This window comes from Sceloporus occidentalis, unplaced genomic scaffold (assembly GCF_023333645.1).
Source record: "Sceloporus occidentalis isolate IW3139 unplaced genomic scaffold, rSceOcc1.0.p SCAF_12, whole genome shotgun sequence".
In the NCBI taxonomy this organism is placed as follows: domain Eukaryota; kingdom Metazoa; phylum Chordata; class Lepidosauria; order Squamata; family Phrynosomatidae; genus Sceloporus; species Sceloporus occidentalis.
In genome coordinates, this window is record NW_028316992.1 from 14,049,570 (window position 1) to 14,069,270 (window position 19,701).

The 19,701-nt window shown below is 47.4% G+C and overlaps 1 protein-coding gene across 1 annotated transcript in view; it reads right to left on the reverse strand.

Moving 5' to 3' along the window:
• Nucleotides 1–1,006: 1,006 nt before the first annotated feature.
• The window catches only part of LOC149305313 (uncharacterized), a 119,348-nt gene continuing 100,653 nt past the window's right edge, over nucleotides 1,007–19,701 (reverse strand). Inside the window, exon 5 of the mRNA XM_089478031.1 lies at nucleotides 1,007–1,577. Within this exon, the coding sequence (XP_089334157.1) occupies nucleotides 1,222–1,577 (356 nt within the window). The 3' untranslated portion in view covers nucleotides 1,007–1,221. The remainder of the gene's footprint in view (nucleotides 1,578–19,701) is intronic.

Below are 19,701 nucleotides of genomic sequence, written 5' to 3' on the forward strand. Positions count from 1 at the left end.
TACCTTTGGATCCCCCTCCCCTCCATGGCCATGTCTCTCTCCAAGGGTCCCCCCCTGCCCTCTTCTCATAATAACCCCCAAGTAGTTGGGCCCAAAGGAATCCCCCAAGGAGGGGGCAGGGAAGGAAAGAGGGAGAGGAGGCCTGGCAGGCCTCCTGCCTTTCTTTGGGGGGAGAATCCCCAAAGAAACCTTCCTTCTTATAACCCCCAAAGGCTTCCCAGAAGACCCTCCAGCCATTTATCTGAATGAACAAGGGCTCTCCCCACTTCCATCCCTCCTCAGAATAGACTATGAGGGCAGCAATGGCTTCAGGGGCTGAGACTGTGCATACATAGATGTCCCCAAAGGCCCCTCCTCAGCATGCGCAGGATCGCCAGGGCCGAGATGCTACTGCTTATTCTGCTGGCGGTCTTTGTGGGAAAGAAAGGTTTGTGCCTGGGCTTCAGCGGCCTCCCCTTCTTTCCCTCCTTCCTTTCTTCCTTTGAGGAGACCACAATAGAGCCCAAGGTGCAGAGCTGGACTCAGGAGGGAAAGGCATGAAAGGAAGGCTCTAGTTTGGAAATATAGCTGTCCCTGTGTATCCTGGATGTTTGTGTGTTTGCCTCTGCTGTTCTTATGGCTGGGAATGGAGCTGAGGACTGAGGAGAGAAGAAAGGGTCAGTTTTGGGCAAATTCAGAACTTCTGTGCATCAAAGAGTCCAGTGTGTTGAAATAGCAAAGAACTTTACTGTGAACACATAGAAATTCAGTGTCTAAGCCAGAACTGCCCACTCCCATCCAAACAAGACATTAAAACCCCCAAACCTAAAACTCCACCCTCTTCCAAACCTAGCCCCCCCCCCCAGTCTATGCCCCACAGGTACCAAGCCCCCCTTTGCCATTCCTGAAATTACGCCCTTTCTGCCTCCAACTTTCTTTAGCCAACATCCCACAAATTCCAAAAGCTATCATCCCCATAACTATTTTAACCAGCTGTAATAAATCCCAGCCCTTCATCTGCCTAACCTATACCACGACCCACAATCCGCAGCCAAATTTACAACCGAAAGTCATTATCTATACAATTAGCAATTAAAACCCAATCTTAACAAAATACAAACTTAACATAAACAGACATATGGACAGACAAACATTACAAACAAAATCACAACAGTCTTTTCTTAGCACTGCTGGATTGAAAATATATTTTTGGAATTCCTTACTGACAAAAAGAGCTTTAGTTCATTTCTCGGATTTGTGTGGCTTCTCTCCTGTGTGGACTCTCTGATGTCTCACTAGGTGTGCCTTTGAAGAAAAACATTTCCCACAATGCTGGCATTTGTATGGCTTCTCTCCTGTGTGGACTCTCTGATGTCTCACTTGGTGTGACTTCTGAGGAAAACATTTCCCACAATGCTGGCATTTGAATGGCTTCTCTCCTGTGTGGACTCTCTGATGTCTCACTAGGTGTGCCTTTGAAGAAAAACATTTCCCACAATGCTGGCATTTGTATGGCTTCTCTCCTGTGTGGACTCTTCGATGCATGACTAGGACTGACTTGTAAGCAAAATATTTCCCACAATGCTGGCATTTATGTGACTTCTTTCTTGTGTGGACTCTCTTGTGACCGACAAATTCTTCTGTAAAAGAGGACAATGAGTGTATCACAGTGTAAAGCCAGGAAAGTGTTACCCCAAGATTTAGCCCCACGTTCACCCCTCCCTATTTGAGATTAAATTAATAAAGTTGGTGTGAGTGACCTGAGCATGACCCTGTTCTGGATGCCCCCAAATCCATATAATGATTGTATTCTTACTCATAGGAGCTACCAAAGAAGAGATTGAAGGGGAACTGCCATGAGGAAATGAGTAGAAGCAGATAGTCGGGCCATTGAAAAATATTTCATTAAATATATGTAAAACTATTTTAATTGAAAAGTGGCATCATTTCCTGTGAGACTGCCAGAGAGTCCTGAGTCAGAGCCCAAGGTATGATGCAAGCTAACTGCAGAGGATGCTTCATGCTGTGTGGCACCAGGAGATGACTCACAACCAATACAGTATACAGCGCACATGCGGATTGATGTGGGTTGGTGTTGGGTGTAGAAGAGATTGTGAAGTTGATGGAAGTCAGAGAGGAGAGCTTGCAAATATTTGTTTTATATTGCAACGCAAGCTAAAGAACCTCCAAGGACTTGGAGGAAATCAACTGTGTGTCAGTTATTTTTAAGTGTGGAAAGTGGTCAGTGCATTGCCAATGCCTATATCTGGAGATTTGCTTCTGTACTCTGCTATGTTATTGTTGAGCTCTGGGAATGTTGCCTTCAGACTGTGCTATACATTGGCTTGTGAATGGGACCAGAATTCAGAGCCAAGAAGGACCTAAGAGCCAGTGTGACAATCCTGTTTGTCTGAGGTATTTTTGCCAAGCACCATTTGCATTTATTTCAGGTTCGTACAATTCTTTCCCCACCCAGGAAACATCCTAAAGCAATTTAAACCTTTTCGAAAGCTCGGTTTCTGCCCCTAAGCAACAATTTCAGTATAAATATCAGCCCCAACTGGCTCTTCTTCAGCGTCAGTCCAGTTGCAGACAGACACTCCGTTCGTTTACACTGCTAAACACCTCACTACACTCGCCAGCCCCACTTGCCATTGGAGTTACTGACTTCTCTCTCCTTTCTGGACCCTCAGCAATTGGAATCTAGATATTACCATTAGCAAAGCCTTACACTATTCACCACCCCCACCTTTGTTACCCAGTTCTTGTGTGTGTGCATGAACACCTATATGTGTATATGTGTGTGTATGTGTGTATTTTGCTTTCCCCCTAAATAAAACACAAAAACCTATTGGAAATGCCTCTGGAGTTCTGTGTGCCTCTGGGTCTGGTATAGTTGGGATGAATCCCGGGGTCACTGTAGCCTCACTCTCTCCTTTGAGCTAAGTATGAAATTCCCCTAAAAGCATAGCACTTGTGGGTGTCCTACCCAGACTCCAGCATTTCGAGTGACAAAGGGCCTCTGGAATCAACCACGGACCTAAGCAAGTTCAGGTTGGAAAAGAAACATGAGAGAAAAAGGGATTATTGTGTTACCCTTTCCTCTCGTCATAGACATTGCTCATAATTCCTAAATGGAACCCTTAATATGTATGAAAACAAGGGCCTGATTTCAAGTTCACTTCTGAGGTTCAGTGCTCTACATGGGGATACCGTTGTAACAAGTTCGGAAGCTTCAGTTAGTTCAAAACGCAGCAGCCAGATTGGTCACCGGAACATCTAGGTCAGGCCATATAACACCAGTTCTAACATCTCTACGTTGGCTGGCAATTAGCTTCCGGGAGCAATACAAAGCGTTGGTTATTACCTTTAAAGCCCTACATGGCTTGGGCCTGAGCTACTTGAGGGAATGCCTCTCCCTACACAATCTGCCCCGCCCTCTCAGAACAAAGAGCAGTCTAAGAACAACTTCTCACACAGCGTACACAGCCATGGCCCCCAAGTTATGGAACAACATGCTGGAGGAGATCCCTCTTATCACCACCTTGGATGCTTTCAAGAAAGCACTTAAGACAGATCGCTTCCAGCAAGCTTACCCACCCGACCTCTTGTAAAGAACTTAAGGAAAAATCCCGCTTTTGATCACAATTGTGCATTTTAAACGATGTTTTTATTTGTCTCGAACTGAGTTTTTGGCAACTGGTTGTTTTACGGTGTGTAAATTGGATGCTATCGCTTTTTGTGGCTATTTTATGGTTGCAATACCACCTCAATCCGTTGCGAGGGGGGGGGGGGAAATACAAATAAAACTTATTATTATTATTATTATTATTATTATTATTACAATCTATCAGGTTGGAGGCTTCCCTTCAAATATTTAAACAGGTCTATCATATCACCTCTTAACCTTCTCTTTTCCAGTCTAAACATTCCCAGCTCTCTAAGCCGTTCCTCATACGGCATGGTTTCCAGACCGTTCCCCATTTTAGTTGCCCTCCTTTGGACACACTCCAGATTCTCCATATCCTTTTTGAATTGTGGTGCCCTGAACTGGAAACAGTATTCCAGGTGGGGCCTGACCAAAGCAGAATAGAGTGGCACTATTACTTCCCTTGATCTAGATACTATACTTCTGTTGATGCAGCCTAAAATCGCATTGCCTTGTTAGCTGCCGCATCGCACTGTTGACTCATCTTTAACTTGTGGTTTACTTGGACTCCTAGATCCCTTTCGCACGTAGTTTCATTCAGCCAGGTGTCCCCCATCCTATATCTGTTCATTTCATCCCCCCTCCCAGCCTAATCCCCTTCCCTTTCTCCCTCCACTCTCCAACCTTCCCTCTTGCTCATCTGCACTGCTTCAGCATTTCACCTTCACCATCTCTTTCCTGCCTTTCTATTTTTCACATTTGCTCCTTCTCTCTATCACAGATACACACCCATTTATGTGATGCATAAAAGAGACACTTTGAGGCTCATTTGTTGAGAAAGGTAGAATAATCAATATAGAAATAACCCAATGGGAAAGGCAGAGCAAGGGGGCTGGGACCTGGTCTCCAATTTTGGTGAGGATCAAGCACCAGGGAGCAGCCTTAAAACAGTCTTAAGACATCTCTAAGACAGGGCTGGGCTATTGTTGGGCATTAGGGGGGCATCACATGGGCCCCCAGGGTATCTCAGGGGCAACTGCACAGTGTATTGCCATAAAATAGGAATCATGTTTTGACCCTAAGTATTGCATCCCTTTGGGGAAGTGGAGGCCATTTTGACACTGTTGGGCCTTCTCTGAGCCATTGCAGGGCCAAGGGAGGTCTTTTCCCCAAGAAGCCTCTCCAGAGCCTCAAAAGGCTGGAAGAGGGCCAAAAAAGGTGGAAACATACTCAGAGATGTGCTGAGTACCATTTCAGTGAGAAATGCATTAATCTCCATGCTGTCTTCCCACAAAATCCTAGAATTGGTGTGATATCTGGGGGCGGAACTAAGTTTCAGAAGAAAAAAGTCCTTTGCTTGCACCAAAAGGTCTATTGAGAAACTCAGGTAGAAGCGCCCATTAACATGTCTAAGCAGTCTCTGAAGTGTCTAAACCTTTTCCCTCCATTGTTAACTATCTCCACACTCCTACCCTTTCCTCCCCCTTCAGCCCCTAAACAGTCTGGCTGCCAAGGTACCTCTTGCCTTATTCTCCACTGTTCACATATGCCTCTCCCCCCGGGGGCATGTCTGCCACCCAAAGCTCACAAACCAGTCAGTTAAGAGCCTCCACTACTGGAGGTTGGATAGTGCTTGGAATGTGTATTCCTGCATGGCAGAAGTGGGTTGAACTGGATGGCCCTTGTGGTCTATTCCATCTCTATGATTCTATAATGCTAGTGGATTCCGGTTCCTTACCCACAGAGGCCACATTCTCATAATTCTCCATCATTATATAACTGTACATAATTCTCTGCTTCTTCGTCAACAGTTTCCATTCGTCCTCGGTGAAATATATCGCCACATCCGCAAAGGTCACCTGCAACAGAAAATAGCCCTCATCCACAGAGTGACTAAGCAAAAGGGGAGGAAAGCACATGGTGCATCCAAATATTATTTGATCACTTTAAAATTCAGTCCAGGAAATAAACTTTAAATTCTGTCAGCAAGAAAAAAGCTACTGCCTTTGAGACTCAGTTTATCTTGAATCTTTCCAATATAATATACAATATAATACACAATATAATTTAGGCCATGGCTGGGATACTGATGATGGATTAGGAGACTGACTATCCCAACACATACAGTACATTAAGTCACCAAAGAATTATGGTGCATTTAGATATTTCTTGCCACATTTGAGAGGCAAACGTCATTTTTAATAACAGTACTGGGGAACACACTGGGCTTCAGGGCCACTGGGCCCACCCCATATTTAGATCCAGAGATGTTCTCCCATAGCCCCCAACATTTCACAGATTGGAAAAGCAAGACACACGTGGACAAGCAACCTAGAAGGCAGTGAAGATGGCCAACGTTGTTTATGAGGAAGATCACGCAAACTAGGAAGGGCACAGCAGCTTGCTTTTGCTTCAGCCTCCTGGGAAGGGCCATATCTTCCTTCTTTCCTCTCCTCTCCCCACTTTTGAGTTGATGGGCTGCAAACTCCTTGGCACTCCTTATGCAGAAATTGAAATGAGCTGAAGAAAGGGGAAAGTGGGAGGAGGAGAAAGAAACCAGGACATTTTAAAAGCCCCCAAAATAATGGGGTGACAGAAGATTAACCAGGATTGTCTCTGCCAAACTCGGGCAGTATTTTATTTGCTTCCTTTCATAAATTGACCCAACAGTGACACTGATGAAGCTATTAGGATAGTGACTCACCAAAGAGCTATTGTACCTCGGCAGCCTCTTTCTGTTGGAGCCCAACTCCCTTCGCTTGGCCTCTGTGTCGGCCATCAGGTGGACAGGGGTTCATGGTGGTCCTGCAATTGAGTCACTTCCAGCAAGAGAAGCCCCAAAGCCGTGTCCAAGGAGGCCGAGATGAGGTTCCTGAGAAAAGGGACCAGGGTTAGGATCTGCTTGGCGAGAAACCCTGCAGCACTCAAAGACATAGAGAACAGCATCCTGCTGGTTATATACGCAGGTGACATGTGCCTACTTTGGGCCGATGCAGAGGTGGGCATGCCCTTCCTCCCTCTGCACCAAACAAAGCCCCCTGGACCTAGGTCCCCTACACAACAGATACTCCATGCCTTCTTAGAGTGTGATGGTGAACCTATGGCATGCGTGCCAGAGGTGGCACTCAGAGCCCTCTCTGTGTGCACATGTTCCATCGCCCCAGCACAGAGTTTGCCAGAGTTTGTTATTAGAAAGCCAGAGGGACATGGCACTTTGCAATAAATAAGTGGGTCTTGTGTTGCAGTTTGGGCACTCGGCCTCTAAGAGGTTCACCATCACTGGATTAGGGGATGGGAATTTGGAGAGGGCCCTGGTTATGTCCCTGTAGCTAGATGTGAAATCAGTGCATCATAAATAAAGGAACAAATACTGTAATCTGCTGAAACCTCCAGAGTCCCCAGTGCTTTTCCCCACCATCAGCCCCTTTCCCAAGAAGGCTGCATCCGCACTGTAGAAATAAGGCACTTTGACACCACTTTAACCGCTCAGTGCTATGGAATCCTGGGATTTTTACCTTTGGGACACTTAGCCTTCTCTGCCAGAGAGCTCTCATGCCACAACAAACTACAAATCCCAGGATTCCATAGGATGGAGCCAGCAGATTTAAACCGGCTTCGATCCGGATCATTTCTATAATGCAGATAAAACCTAGGTCTGTTGTAAAAGGATAGAAGCACCCAAGTCGAATTTTTCTCCTGTAAAAATGGTTTTGCTTTTCAAAAATAGAAGCACTTTTTCTGTCTAATCCTTATTCTTCTTGTTGTTGTTGTTTGTTTGTATGATTGTATACATCATTCTTGGTAATATGAGATGGTCAGTCTGTCTCCTTCCTTCTTGCCTGAAAATCTCTTAATAAGAAAACTGGGGAGAGGTTTAAAACCTCCCAAAGGAGCCACTTTTGGCCTTGTTTGGGGGACTAGCCTCCTCTTAGAAGCCAAAGCCCTATGTTTGTGAATAAGAAAAATAAGGCTTGTATTAAAACTATCATCCCCATTTCTGACCCCTTTTAAAACCCATGTTCCCCAGAAGGAGCAGAGCTGTGTAATAAGAAAACCCTCTCAGAAAAGAGACACAAAAGACACACAAAGGACACACTTCCTTCCTTTTGGCCCAAGGAGCCTGGCCTCCTTCTGACTCTGGAGCCTCAGGAGAGAAAGAGATGCCTCTGTTCAACTGAGGCTCAGAGAAGGTTCTGGAACATTATTCCCCACAGTCACAAGCAGAACAAAATGTCTGCCAGAACACAAAATGGCCACCAGAACACAAAATGTCTGCCAGAACACAAAATGGCCCCCAGAATACAAAATGGCAGCCGGAACACAAAATGGCCACCAGAATACAAAATGTCTGCCAGAACACAAAATGGCCTCCAGAACACAAAATGTCTGCCAGAACACAAAATGGCCCCCAGAATACAAAATGGCAGCCGGAACACAAAATGGCTGCCTCTGCCTCTGCGCTTGGCAGTTGGAGGCCTTCAGGGAACCCAAAATGGAGGATGAAAGGGCCCCAAAGCCAGAAGGGACCCCAAACAGCATTTCCAAACCTTAACAACACCTAAAAGTTTTCCTGATCTGAAGATATAGAGACTCCCTGAGATTATCTTCATAAATAAGTCTTTTTAAAACTTTATAAATAAATAAATAAATAAATAAAATTTAATGATAATAATAAGCAACAACCAAGTATTCTGCCAAGAAGTTGCTTCTTCTTCTAGTTCTCCTTCTTCCTCTAAGCCTTCCTCCTCCTCCTCCTCCTCCTCCTCAGGCCCTTCCTCTAAGCCTTCCTCTTCTTCCTCCTCCTCCTCAGGCTCTTCCTCTAAGCCTTCCTCTTCCTCCTCCTCCTCCTCCTCAGGCCCTTCCTCTAAGCCTTCCTCCTCCTCCTCCTCCTCCTCCTCAGGCCCTTCCTCTAAGCCTTCCTCTTCCTCCTCCTCCTCCTCCTCCTCCTCCTCCTCAGGCCCTTCCTCTAAGCCTTCCTTTTCCTCCTCTTGCTCCTCCTCAGGCCCTTCCTCTAAGCCTTCCTCCTCCTCCTCCTCAGGCCCTTCCTCTAAGCTTTCCTCCTCTTCCTCAGGCCCTTCCTCTAAGCTTTCCTCCTCTTCCTCAGGCCCTTCCTCTAAGCCTTCCTCTTCCTCCTCCTACTTTGGCCTTTCCTCTAAGCCTTCCTCTTCCTCCTCCTCCTGAGGCCCTTCCTTTAAGCTTTCCTCTTTTTCCTCCTCCTCCTTAGGCCCTTCCTCTGCCTTCCTCTTCCTCCTCCTCTTCCTCAGGCCCTTCCTCTAAGCCTACCTTTTCTTCCTCTTGCTCCTCCTCAGGCCCTTTCTCTAAGCCTTCCTTTCCCTCCTCTTGCTCCTCCTCAGGCCCTTCCTCTAAGCCTTCCTCCTCCTCCTCCTCAGGCCCTTCCTCTAAGCCTTCCTCCTCCTCCTCCTCAGGCCCTTCCTCTAAGCCTTCCTCCTCCTCCTCCTCAGGCCCTTCCTCTAAGCTTTCCTCCTCCTCCTCAGGCCCTTCCTCTAAACCTTCCTCCTCCTCCTCCTCCTCCTCAGCCCCTTCCTCTAAGCCTTCCTCTTCCTCCTCCTCCTCCTCCTCCTCCTCCTCCTCCTCCTCAGGCCCTTCCTCTAAGCCTTCCTTTTCCTCCTCTTGCTCCTCCTCAGGCCCTTCCTCTAAGCCTTCCTCCTCCTCCTCCTCAGGCCCTTCCTCTAAGCTTTCCTCTTCTTCCTCAGGCCCTTCCTCTAAGCTTTCCTCTTCCTCCTCCTCAGGCCCTTCCTCTAAGCCTTCCTCTTCCTCCTCCTCCTTTGGCCTTTCCTCTAAGCCTTCCTCTTCCTCCTCCTCCTGAGGCCCTTCCTTTAAGCTTTCCTCTTCTTCCTCCTCCTCCTTAGGCCCTTCCTCTAAGCCTTCCTCCTCCTCCTCCTCCTCCTCTTCCTCCTTAGGCCCTTCCTCTAAGCTTTCTTCCTCCTCCTTAGGCCCTTCCTCTAAGGCTTCCTTTTCTTCCTCTTGCTCTTCCTCAGGCCCTTCCTCTAAGCCTTCCTCCTCCTCCTCCTCCTCCTCCTCCTCAGGCCCTTCCTCTAAGCCTTCCTTTTCCTCCTCTTGCTCCTCCTCCTCAGGCCCTTCCTCTAAGCCTTCCTCCTCCTCCTCCTCCTTAGGCTCTTCCTCTGAGCCTTCCTCCTCCTCCTCCTCCTCCTCAGGCCCTTCCTCTAAGCCTTCCTCCTCCTCCTCCTCAGACCCTTCCTCTAAGCCTTCCTCCTCCTCCTCCTCCTCCTCAGGCCCTTCCTCTAAGCCTTCCTCCTCCTCCTCCTCCTTAGGCTCTTCCTCTGAGCCTTCCTCCTCCTCCTCTTCCTCAGGCCCTTCCTCTAAGTGTAAAAGGGTACAAGCACCCAAGTCTGGTTTTACCCTCTTAATAATGGTTTTACTTTTCAAAAAATAAGCACTTTGCTTTTCTGTCTAATCCTTATTTTTGTTGTTTGTTTCTATATTTGTTTCTTTCATTCTTGGTAATATGAGATGGTCTGGTTTGTCAACTTCCTTCATGCATAAAAATCTATTAATAAGAAAACTGGGGAGACGTTTCAAACCTCCCAAAGGAGCCACTTTTGGCCTTGTTTGGGGGACTAGCCTCCTCTTAGAAGCCAAAGCCCAATGTTTGTGAAGAAGAAGAATAAGGCTTGTATTAAAACTATTCTCCCTGTTTCTGACACCTTTTAAAACCCATGTTCCCCAGAAGGAGCAGAGCTGTGTAATAAGAAAACCCTCTCAGAAAAGGGACACAAAAGACACACAAAGGACACACTTCCTTCCTTTTGGCCCAAGGAGCCTGGCCTCCTTCGGACTCTGGAGCCTCAGGAGAGAAAGAGATGCCTCTGTTCAACTGAGGCCTCAGAGAAGGTTCTGGAACATTATTCCCCACAGTCACAAGCAGAACAAAATGGCTGCCAGAACACAAAATGGCCTCCAGAACACAAAATGGCAGCCGGAACACAAAATGACTGCCAGAACACAAAATGACCACCAAAACAAAAAATGGCTGCCAGAATAGAAAATGGCCACCAAAACAAAAAATGGCTGCCAGAACACAAAATGGCCACCAAAACAAAAAATGGCTGCCAGAACACAAAATGGCTGCCAGAACACAAAATGGCCGCAAAAACACAAAATGGCCACCAGAACACAAAATGGCTGCCAGAACACAAAATGGCTGCCAGAACACAAAATGGCCACCCAAATAAAAAATGGCCACCAAAGCAAAAAATGGCCATCAGAACACGAAATGTCCACCAGAACACAAAATGGCCGCCAGAACACAAAATGGCTGCCAGAACACAAAATGGCCAGCAGAACACAAAATGGCCACCAAAACACAAAATGGCCCCCAGAACACAAAATAGCTGACAAAACACAAAATGGCTGCCAGAACACAAAATGGCCACCAAAACACAAAATAGCTGACAGAACACAAAATCACTGCCTAAACACAAAATGGAGACCAGAACAAAAATGGCTGCCGGAACACAAAATGGCTGTCAGAACAAAATGGCTGCCTCCGCATCAGCGCTTTGCAGTGGGCAGTTGGAGGCCTTTAGGGAATCCCTAATGGAGGATATAAGGGCATCAAAGTCGGAAGGGAGCCCAAACAGAGTGGCCAGAGGCCTGGACCACAAAGTACTTCCCATATTGACCTGTTCTGAGCCCAGAAAAAGATGGAAGCTTCTAAGTTCTGCAAAATTCTTTTTGGTCAAGAAAGGCTGAAGTGGGGAAGGCGAAGGCCGAAAGTCCCCAAAGGAGGATAGGACACACTTCTGTAATCGGTGCCAATTGAGTTTGATGCACAAAAGTCATTAGCCCTCCATAAACTCAGGAGAGAAGAGAATCCGAGCGCCTAGAGTTGGAAAGGATCCCCCAAGGGTCATCCATTCCAGCCTCCTTGTGCCATGCAGGAATAAGCAGCACAAAATGCCCTCTGGTACACAAAATGGCTGCCAGAACACAAAACAGCCGCTGGAACACAAAACATTTGCCAGAACACCAAATGGCCGCTGGAACACAAAATAGCTGCCAGAACACAAAATGCTTCCAGAACACAAAATGGCCACCAGAACACAAAATGTTCGCTGGAACACAAAACAGCTGCCAAGACACAAAATGGCAGCAGAAACACAAAATAGCCAGTGGGGCACAAAATGGCTTCCTTGGCAGTTGACATTTGAGGCCATCAGGGGAGAGAGAGCGACTGAGGGGAAGAGTGGAAGGAGGTCCTGGAGGAAGGGGGCCTTGGGAGATCTAGAGCCTTCCTGAGATATTCGGTGTTCACTTCCTAACAAAGGGGCTTCTGGCCTCATAAAGGATTTGGGGCAAACTGGATCTCAAAGGCAGTAGTACCCTTTTCTCTTGCCAATGGGATTTAAAGTGTATTTTCTGGACTGGATCTCCCAGCATCCACATGGTCAGAGAGAGGAGGGGGCCCTGCCCTGCAGTAAGCCCCCTCCAACCCCTCTGAATTGAGGGCTACAACACCCATGTCTTCTTGACCAGATACATTGTTAATAGTTCCTTCCTTACTTCCTTCCTTTTTCCCTAGCTGGCTTGTGAGGTGTGATTAAATCCTGTTAGTGATGTTACTTCTCTTGTTGTTATTGTGTGCCTCCTATATATTTCTGACTTATGGCGACCCTAAGGGAAGCCCTTTGCAGGCTTTTCATGGCAAGATTTGTCCAGAAGTGGTTTTGCAAGTGCCTCCCTCTGAGGCTGAGAGAGTGTGACTTGCCTAAGGTCACTCAGTGGGTTTCCGAGTCCAAGAGGGCATTTGAACCCTTGGCTCCAGGGTCATAATCCAATGCTCCAGCCACTAAACCATGCTGGCTCTTTCGTGAGGCTTTGTAGTTTTTTGTGGAGTGGCTCCAAGTCATTGCCGACTTCTGGGGAGCCTCTCCTGGGGTTTTCCTGGCAAGAGTTGTTCGGAGGAGGTTTGCCATTGCTTTCCCTGAGGCTGAGAGAGTGACTTCCTGCCCAAGGGCCCCAGCTGGTTTCATGGTGGAGTGGGGTACTGGATCCTGGCCCACAGAGTTTTAACCCAACACTCAAACCACTGCACCACACTGCCTCCCATTCTCATGTACAACCTGTGAAATAATTGCAGACTTTTTTTGTTCTTCATGTGTGTCTTTAAGTCATTTCCAATTTATGGCAACCCTAAGGCAACCTTATCATGGGGTTTCCTTGGCAGGTTTCTTCAGAGATGGGTTGCCATTGCCATTCTCTAAGGCTGAGAGAGTGTGACTTTCCAAGGGTCACCTAAGTCCAAAACACACTGCAGCAATAATCCAATCTGAGACCGCTTTAACTGCCCTGACTCAGTGCTAGGGAATTCTGGGAAATGTAGTTTTGTGAGACATTGAGTCTTCTCTGTCAGAGAGCTCTGGGGCCACAATAAACTCCAATTCCCAGGATTTCCTAGCACTGGGCCAGGGCAGTTAATATGCTCTCAGACTGGACTATTACTGCCGTGTGTTTTGGACCTTACTTGGCCCAAGGACGTAGCCGGGGGGGGGGGGGGGGTTGGGGGTCGGAACCCCCCCTATCAGGCCCTGGGGGCATTCAAGCTCCTTCCTCCCCCCTCCCCTCCATTAAAACCACGGCGAGGGAACAGAGGAAAGACAAAACAAAAGTTCCCCTTTTCCCTCTGCTCCGTGGCTTTAATGGAGGGGGGAGGAAGGAGAGAGAGAGAGATAGACAGAGGGAGGGAGTCCCTGTGACTCCTTTCCCTTTCGGTTCCTTCAGAGTCCGGCTTCCACTCCTCCTCCTCCTCCTCCTCAGGACCCCCCCATCAAGCTCCTTCCTCCCCCTCCCCCTCCTCTCCATCAAAAGCACGGACTTGGATAGAGAGGTAAAGGGGGCGAAAGTCTCAGGGAGAGGGAGGCTCAGAGAGAGAGGGAGCCTTGAGGTGGGGGCAGTGCCTGTTGTTCAAGCTCCTTCCTCCTGCTTCCTCCTTCCGTCGGAGCGGACTCAGGAGAGAGAGAGGGAGGGGAGAGGGCTGCTCTCTCTCCCAGCAACATCTTTGCCCCTCTTTCCTTCTCCCTCCTCATCTGGGCTTTTGCCAAAAAAGGTCTCCGTCCGGGAGAGGAGGAGGAAGAAGAAGAGGGAAGGAAGACACACAGAAAAAAGGAAGGAAAAACGAGGGTAGGGAGAACTAAAGGAAGGAAGGAAGAGAAAGGAAAGAAGGAAGGAAGGAAGGAAGGAGAAGAAAGGAAGAAAAAGGAAGGAAGGGAGAAGGAAGGCTCTAAAAGGAAATATCAAAGAAAGAAAAGGTGACTTCTAATAACAACAATTAACTACAGGTTGAATCTCCCTTATCCAAAATGCTGAGGACTAGATGTATTTTGGAGTTTGGTATGTTTATATATATATATATATAATGGTATATATCAAGGACGTAGCCGGGTGGGGGGGTTTGGGGGGTCGGAACCCCCCCTATCAGTCCCTGGGGGCGTTCAAGCTCCTTCCTCCCCCCTCCCCTCCATTAAAACCACGGCGAGGGAACAGAGGAAAGACAAAACAAAAGTTCCCCTTTTCCCTCTGCTCCGTGGCTTTAATGGAGGGGGGAGGGAGGAGGGAGGAGGAAGGAGCTTGAACCGCAATCTCAGAGAGAGAGGGGGAGGGAGAGAGAGAGAGAGAGAGAGAGAGAGAGAGAGTCCCTGTGACTCCTTTCGCTTTCGTTTCCTTCAGAGTCCGGCTTCCACTCCTCCTCCTCCTCCTCCTCCCCCTTCCTCCCTTGTGGTGAAGGAAGAAGAAGGGAAGGAAGGGAAAAAAGAAAGGAAGAATAAGAGGGAGGGAGAACTGAAAAAGAGGAAAAGAAAGGGAGGAAGAGGAAGGGGAGAAAGGAAGAAAGAAAAAAGGAAGGAAGGAAGCTTCTAAAAGGAAATATAAAAGAAAGAAAAGGTGACTTCTAACTTTTAGCTGTTATATCCATGTACAATACAGTATAGTATAATAATAATAATAATAATAATAATAATAATATCCCTTACCCAAAATGCTGAGGATTAGATGTATTTTGGATTTTGGAGTTTTTCAGATTTTGGTATATTTATATACAGTATGTCTAATGGGATATTATACTATGAGATGGGATCCATGTATGTCTCATATGCATCTCATAGACATAGACTGAAGGTAATTTAATGCACAATATTTTTAAAATAATGTTGTGCTTCTGCATACTGAGCTTCAGCAAAACCCTGAGACCACTATGCCTTGTATAATTCAATAATTCAGTAATTGATCTAAACCTTCAGGATTTCCAAGTTTCCTTGAGTTGGGGGTCAGACCAGATGCTCTCAGGGTCAGTTTGGGGTTTTGGAAGTCCAGAGAAAGGAGCCTCAGACTCTACTCTGGACATTTCTCCTGAGAATGGACTCATGTTTTCAAAAACAGTCATTTCTGGATTTTTGCAACAACAAAAAAGAGGTGGGTCTGTGATGCAAAAAGGCAAGAGGCTTCCTTCCAGCCTTGTTTTTTCTCTTTTTTAAAAGACAAATAGAATAAAATACAGTTAGCTGGCCCTTTTTCAGCATGTCAATGGGGATGCTTTGATGTAGAGTTCCTGCATGGCAGAATGGGGTTGGACTGGATGGCCCTTCGTGGGGTCTCTTCTAACTCTATGTTTTTATGATTAATTAATTAATATATGGAATCAATCTAAGATGATGAATCGGGGCTGTGGAGTCCTATGGCCCTGCTCCAGGCAATGCTAGACTGCAGGCCCCATCATCCAGCAGCACCACAGGCTGCTGGGAACTGCAGTTTAATAAGGCTGCACACTGCAGAAATAATCCAGTTCGACACTGCTTTAATGCTATGGAAAATCCTGGGATTTGTAGTATGTTGTGCCACCAGAGCTCTCTGACAAAGAATGCTAAATGTCTCACAAAACTACAATACCCAGATATTGTTGTTGTTGTTATTTTCCTATAGCCCGCCTTTCTCCCAATATACGGATTCAAGGTGGTGATTTTCCATAGCATTAATCTATAGTACAGTGGTACCCCGGGATACGAAAGCACCGCCTTACGAAATTCCCGGGTTACGAAAAAAAATAATTTAAAAAAACTGTTCCGCGTTACGAAAGTTTTTTCGGGTTACGAAAAAACTTTTGGTGCTTTTCGGCGCGATTTCACACCAAATCGCGGCTTTTCCCCATTAGCGCCTATGGCAATTCGGCTTGCGAAAGTCTTCCGGGTTACGAAAAGGGCAGCGGAACGAATTAATTTCGTAACCCGGGGGACCACTGTATATCTTTCTACAATGTAGATGGACACCTCCATTACATAATTTGTTGAGGATGCTTTGACTGGGAGTTCCTGCATGGCAGAATGGGGTTGGACTGGATGGCCCTTCTAGGTGTCTCTTCCAACTCTATGATTCCATGATTCTGTAGCACTCTGAGCCTACTGTGATTTTAATTGTTTTTAAATGTATAAAGGTATAAAGTCTTATAGTGCAAACCATGCACTGATGGACTATTGCGCTATAATTTTTTATTGATTGATTTTATACCCTGCCTTTCTCCCAAAATAGGATTCTCTTAAAGGGGTTTGTTTTTCATAAAAAGAAAGGAAGGTATAATGTCTTGGAATTTAAAATTATGATAGATAGATAGATAGATAGATAGATAGATAGATAGATGAGGCTTTGAATTAAAAACTGTGTGTGTGTGTGTGTGTGTGTGTGTGTGTGTGTGTATGTCTTGGAATTAAAAATCCCTCTTGGAAGTGGGAATGAAATGTGTGGATGCAGCCTGGGTTCGTAGCTCAGCTCAGATGTTGGAATACAGTGTCTCAAAGCATGAGCAGAGTGTCTCTGAGCATGAACAGAGTGGCTGCCGCTCATTGCTTGAGCAGCTGCACTTTGCTTTATCGAGCTGAATTTATCTGATGTAAACACCTTCAGAGGAAGGACTCAGTTTGCATCTGCACTGAAAAAATAATCCAGTTTGATGCCACTTTAACTGCCCTTGGCTCCATGTTTTGAAATGCTGGGATTTGTAGTTTGTTGTGGCACCTGACAGATGACTCAACTACAGTTCCCATGATTCCATTGCACGAAGCCATAACGGAAGTTAAAGTGGTGCCATCAAGGTGTCGAGGGTAAACGCTCGACCCTCTTTTTGTGTCTTGTGGGGGGGCTCTTAGCATCTCAAAATGGTGGCACTTAGTCTTGACCCCCCCCTTCCCAAAATCCTGGCTACGTCCTTGTATACATTGAAGCTACTTGAGTCCAACCATTAAACCCATTCATGTTTCATAAGCTCATCCTCAAGTAGCTCCTTTTTTGCCCCCCTCTGAGTGTCTCAGAATATGAACAGAGTGTCTCTGAGCATGAACAGAGTGGCTGCCGCTAATTGCTTGAGCAGCTGCACTTTGCTTTATCAACCTGAATTTATCTGATGTGAACAGCTTGAGAGGAAGGACTCTGTTTACATCTGCACTAAAGAAATAATCCATTTTGATGCCACTTTAACTGCCCTTGGCTCCATGCTGTGGAACGCTGGGATTTGAAGTTTGTTGTGGCACCTGACAGAGATGGCTAAACAGCTCCTCAAAACTACAAATCCCAAGATTCCATAGCACAGAACTATAATGGAAGTTAAAGTGGTGTCAACCATAAAAACCAAACTTTTTTGGGGGGAAAAGGTGGCACAGAAATGAAATAAATGATGAAATGATGAGGAGATCTGGGAATTGCACTTCAGATTCTTGTGGCTGGCAGAGATGGCTAAATAGCTCCCAAAACTACAAATCCCAGGATCCCATAGCATGGAGCCAGTCAGTTAAAGTGTTTTCAAACTGCACTATTTCTGCAGTCTGGATGCAGCTTTGGAGCTCTTTTGCTGATGCTATTTGCAAGTTGGTTCTGACTCATGGCAACCCTAAAGGCAAATCTATCATGGGGTTTTCTTGGCAAATTTTTCCAGAGGGTGCTTCTCTGGGGCTGAGAGAGTGTGACCTGCCCATGGTCGCCCAGTGGGACCTCTATCCATGAGTTAAACCCACTCCCCACCCCTCTCCATTTTCTTTCTGGAAGGGACCTTGCTTGTGTTGAAGGGAAGGCCACCAAGCCTCTGAACCTCAGAATTATTGTTTCAATGCTCAGTCTTAGAATCAGTGGGTACCTGAGCATGTACAGAGTGTCTTTCACTCCTTCTCTCCTCTCTCTTAGCCAAAGACCCCCTCCTCATTTCACCACCCTCTTGATGCATGGGTTTGGCTGATTTTCACCTCTGGAATTTTATATTTGTATTTTATATTTGTAATTTTTAAATGTATTTTTTACGATTTTCATTGTTGTTTTAATGTGTTTTCTATGGCGGGCTACAGACGGGCAGGAGAAGATGTCTTGGAGGTGTATTCTGCTGAATACGGAGCCTCCAGACCGCCCACCCCGGGGGTGTGCTTCAGGTGTCGGGGCTTCCACACGGGGGGGGCAGTGAAGACGCCTCACCTGGGTCCATTTCGGACCCGTAGCTTCTATACCGCCGCCTCGGAGGACGCCGCAAAGAAAGGGGCAGCTTCCGCACGGGCGTCCCAAACCGCGGCTTTTTTTTTCCTTTTGTCGCATGAGAAGTGCGCAGCTGCGGCAGTCTACCAGCAGCCGGCAATTTCCCTTTTGCCGGCTGCGGAATGCTCATGTGCACATTTAAAGCGCCCAGGCCCCTTTAAACTTTTTTCCCCGCCCTGCCCAAGAACAAAGGTGGCCTCCTGCCAGCTGGTGATCAGCTGATGTTAGCATCCTTGCCCGCTTGCGCATTGCTAGTGCCACCACTGGCATCATGGATGCCTCCTCTCCTTTGTTCCCTTTGGTCTTCCTGAAGCTGCAATCCACAGCCACAGCTGTCGCCGGTGCCACCGCCGTCTTCTCCGCCTCCTCCGCCTCCTCTGCCCCCTCCGGCCCCTCCGGCCCCTCCGGCCCCTCCGGCCCCTCCGGCCCCTGCGCCTCCATTGCCGCTGCAATGGAGGTCCCATCATCCACCACCATAACAGCTGTAGACTTGGGTGACAGCAGTAGTGATTATGATGATGACACAGAACAGCGCACGGCAGTGGCTGCCATAGCACTTCATCAGGCTACTGTTGGCAGTGCCATGGCCCTGGCCAGAGTGGCACGCCTCCGCCGATGCTGGAAGGTCCCTGCATCGCAAGACTTGTGGGACAACTTTGTGTCAACCATATGGTCTGATGAGCAATGGAGGCATTTCTTCCGAATGCCCCGTGCCCTCTTCCACAGGCTAGTGGGCATCCTGCGCCCAGAACTGGAGAAGGCAGACACAGTGATGAGGAAAGCCATCCCGGTGGAGAAGAGAGTGGCCATTGGTGTCTTTTCACTGGCACACAAGTCCAGCTACATTGTGACGGGGGCGCTGTTTGGGACTGGCGTTGCCACCGTGGGGGAGATCGTGGTGGAGTTTGCCCTGGCCATGGAGAAGCTGCTGCTGTCAAGGACCGTGTACCTGGGGAACGCACGTGAGGTAGGGACAGCCACACCACCTTCCCTTTCATCGTTGGCAGCTCTGTGATATTCTGTGTCAAGTGTCACTGTACATTTGTTGTTCTTGCTATGGTGCAGTTGCGCACGTGTAAAAGAGTTGTCATCTCAATTCCTCTGTTTCTCTCCCTTCCTTTCCCCCATAGATTATGGATGCCTTTGGTCGCCGCGGCTTCCCACAAGTGGTTGGCCTCATGGACGGGTGCCACTGCCTGATCATACCACCCTTGGGGCTGAGGAATGCCTATGTCAACAGAAGGGGCTCCTATTCTGTCATCCTGCAAGGGACATGTGACCACACAGGAAGGTTCGGGGACGTGGAGCTCGGATGGCATGGGTCAGCCCACGATGCCAGGGTGGCACGGAATTCTCTCATCTACGAGGCCATGGAGGCTGGCATCTATGTGCAAGGGAACCCCAGCATCAACATCAGAGGCCAGCAGATCGGGCCCCTGATACTGGCTGACTGTGCCTACCCCATTCGGAAGTGGCTCATGACACCGTTTAAGAACCCCCACACTCCCAAACAGAAGCTCTTCAACAAGAAGTTG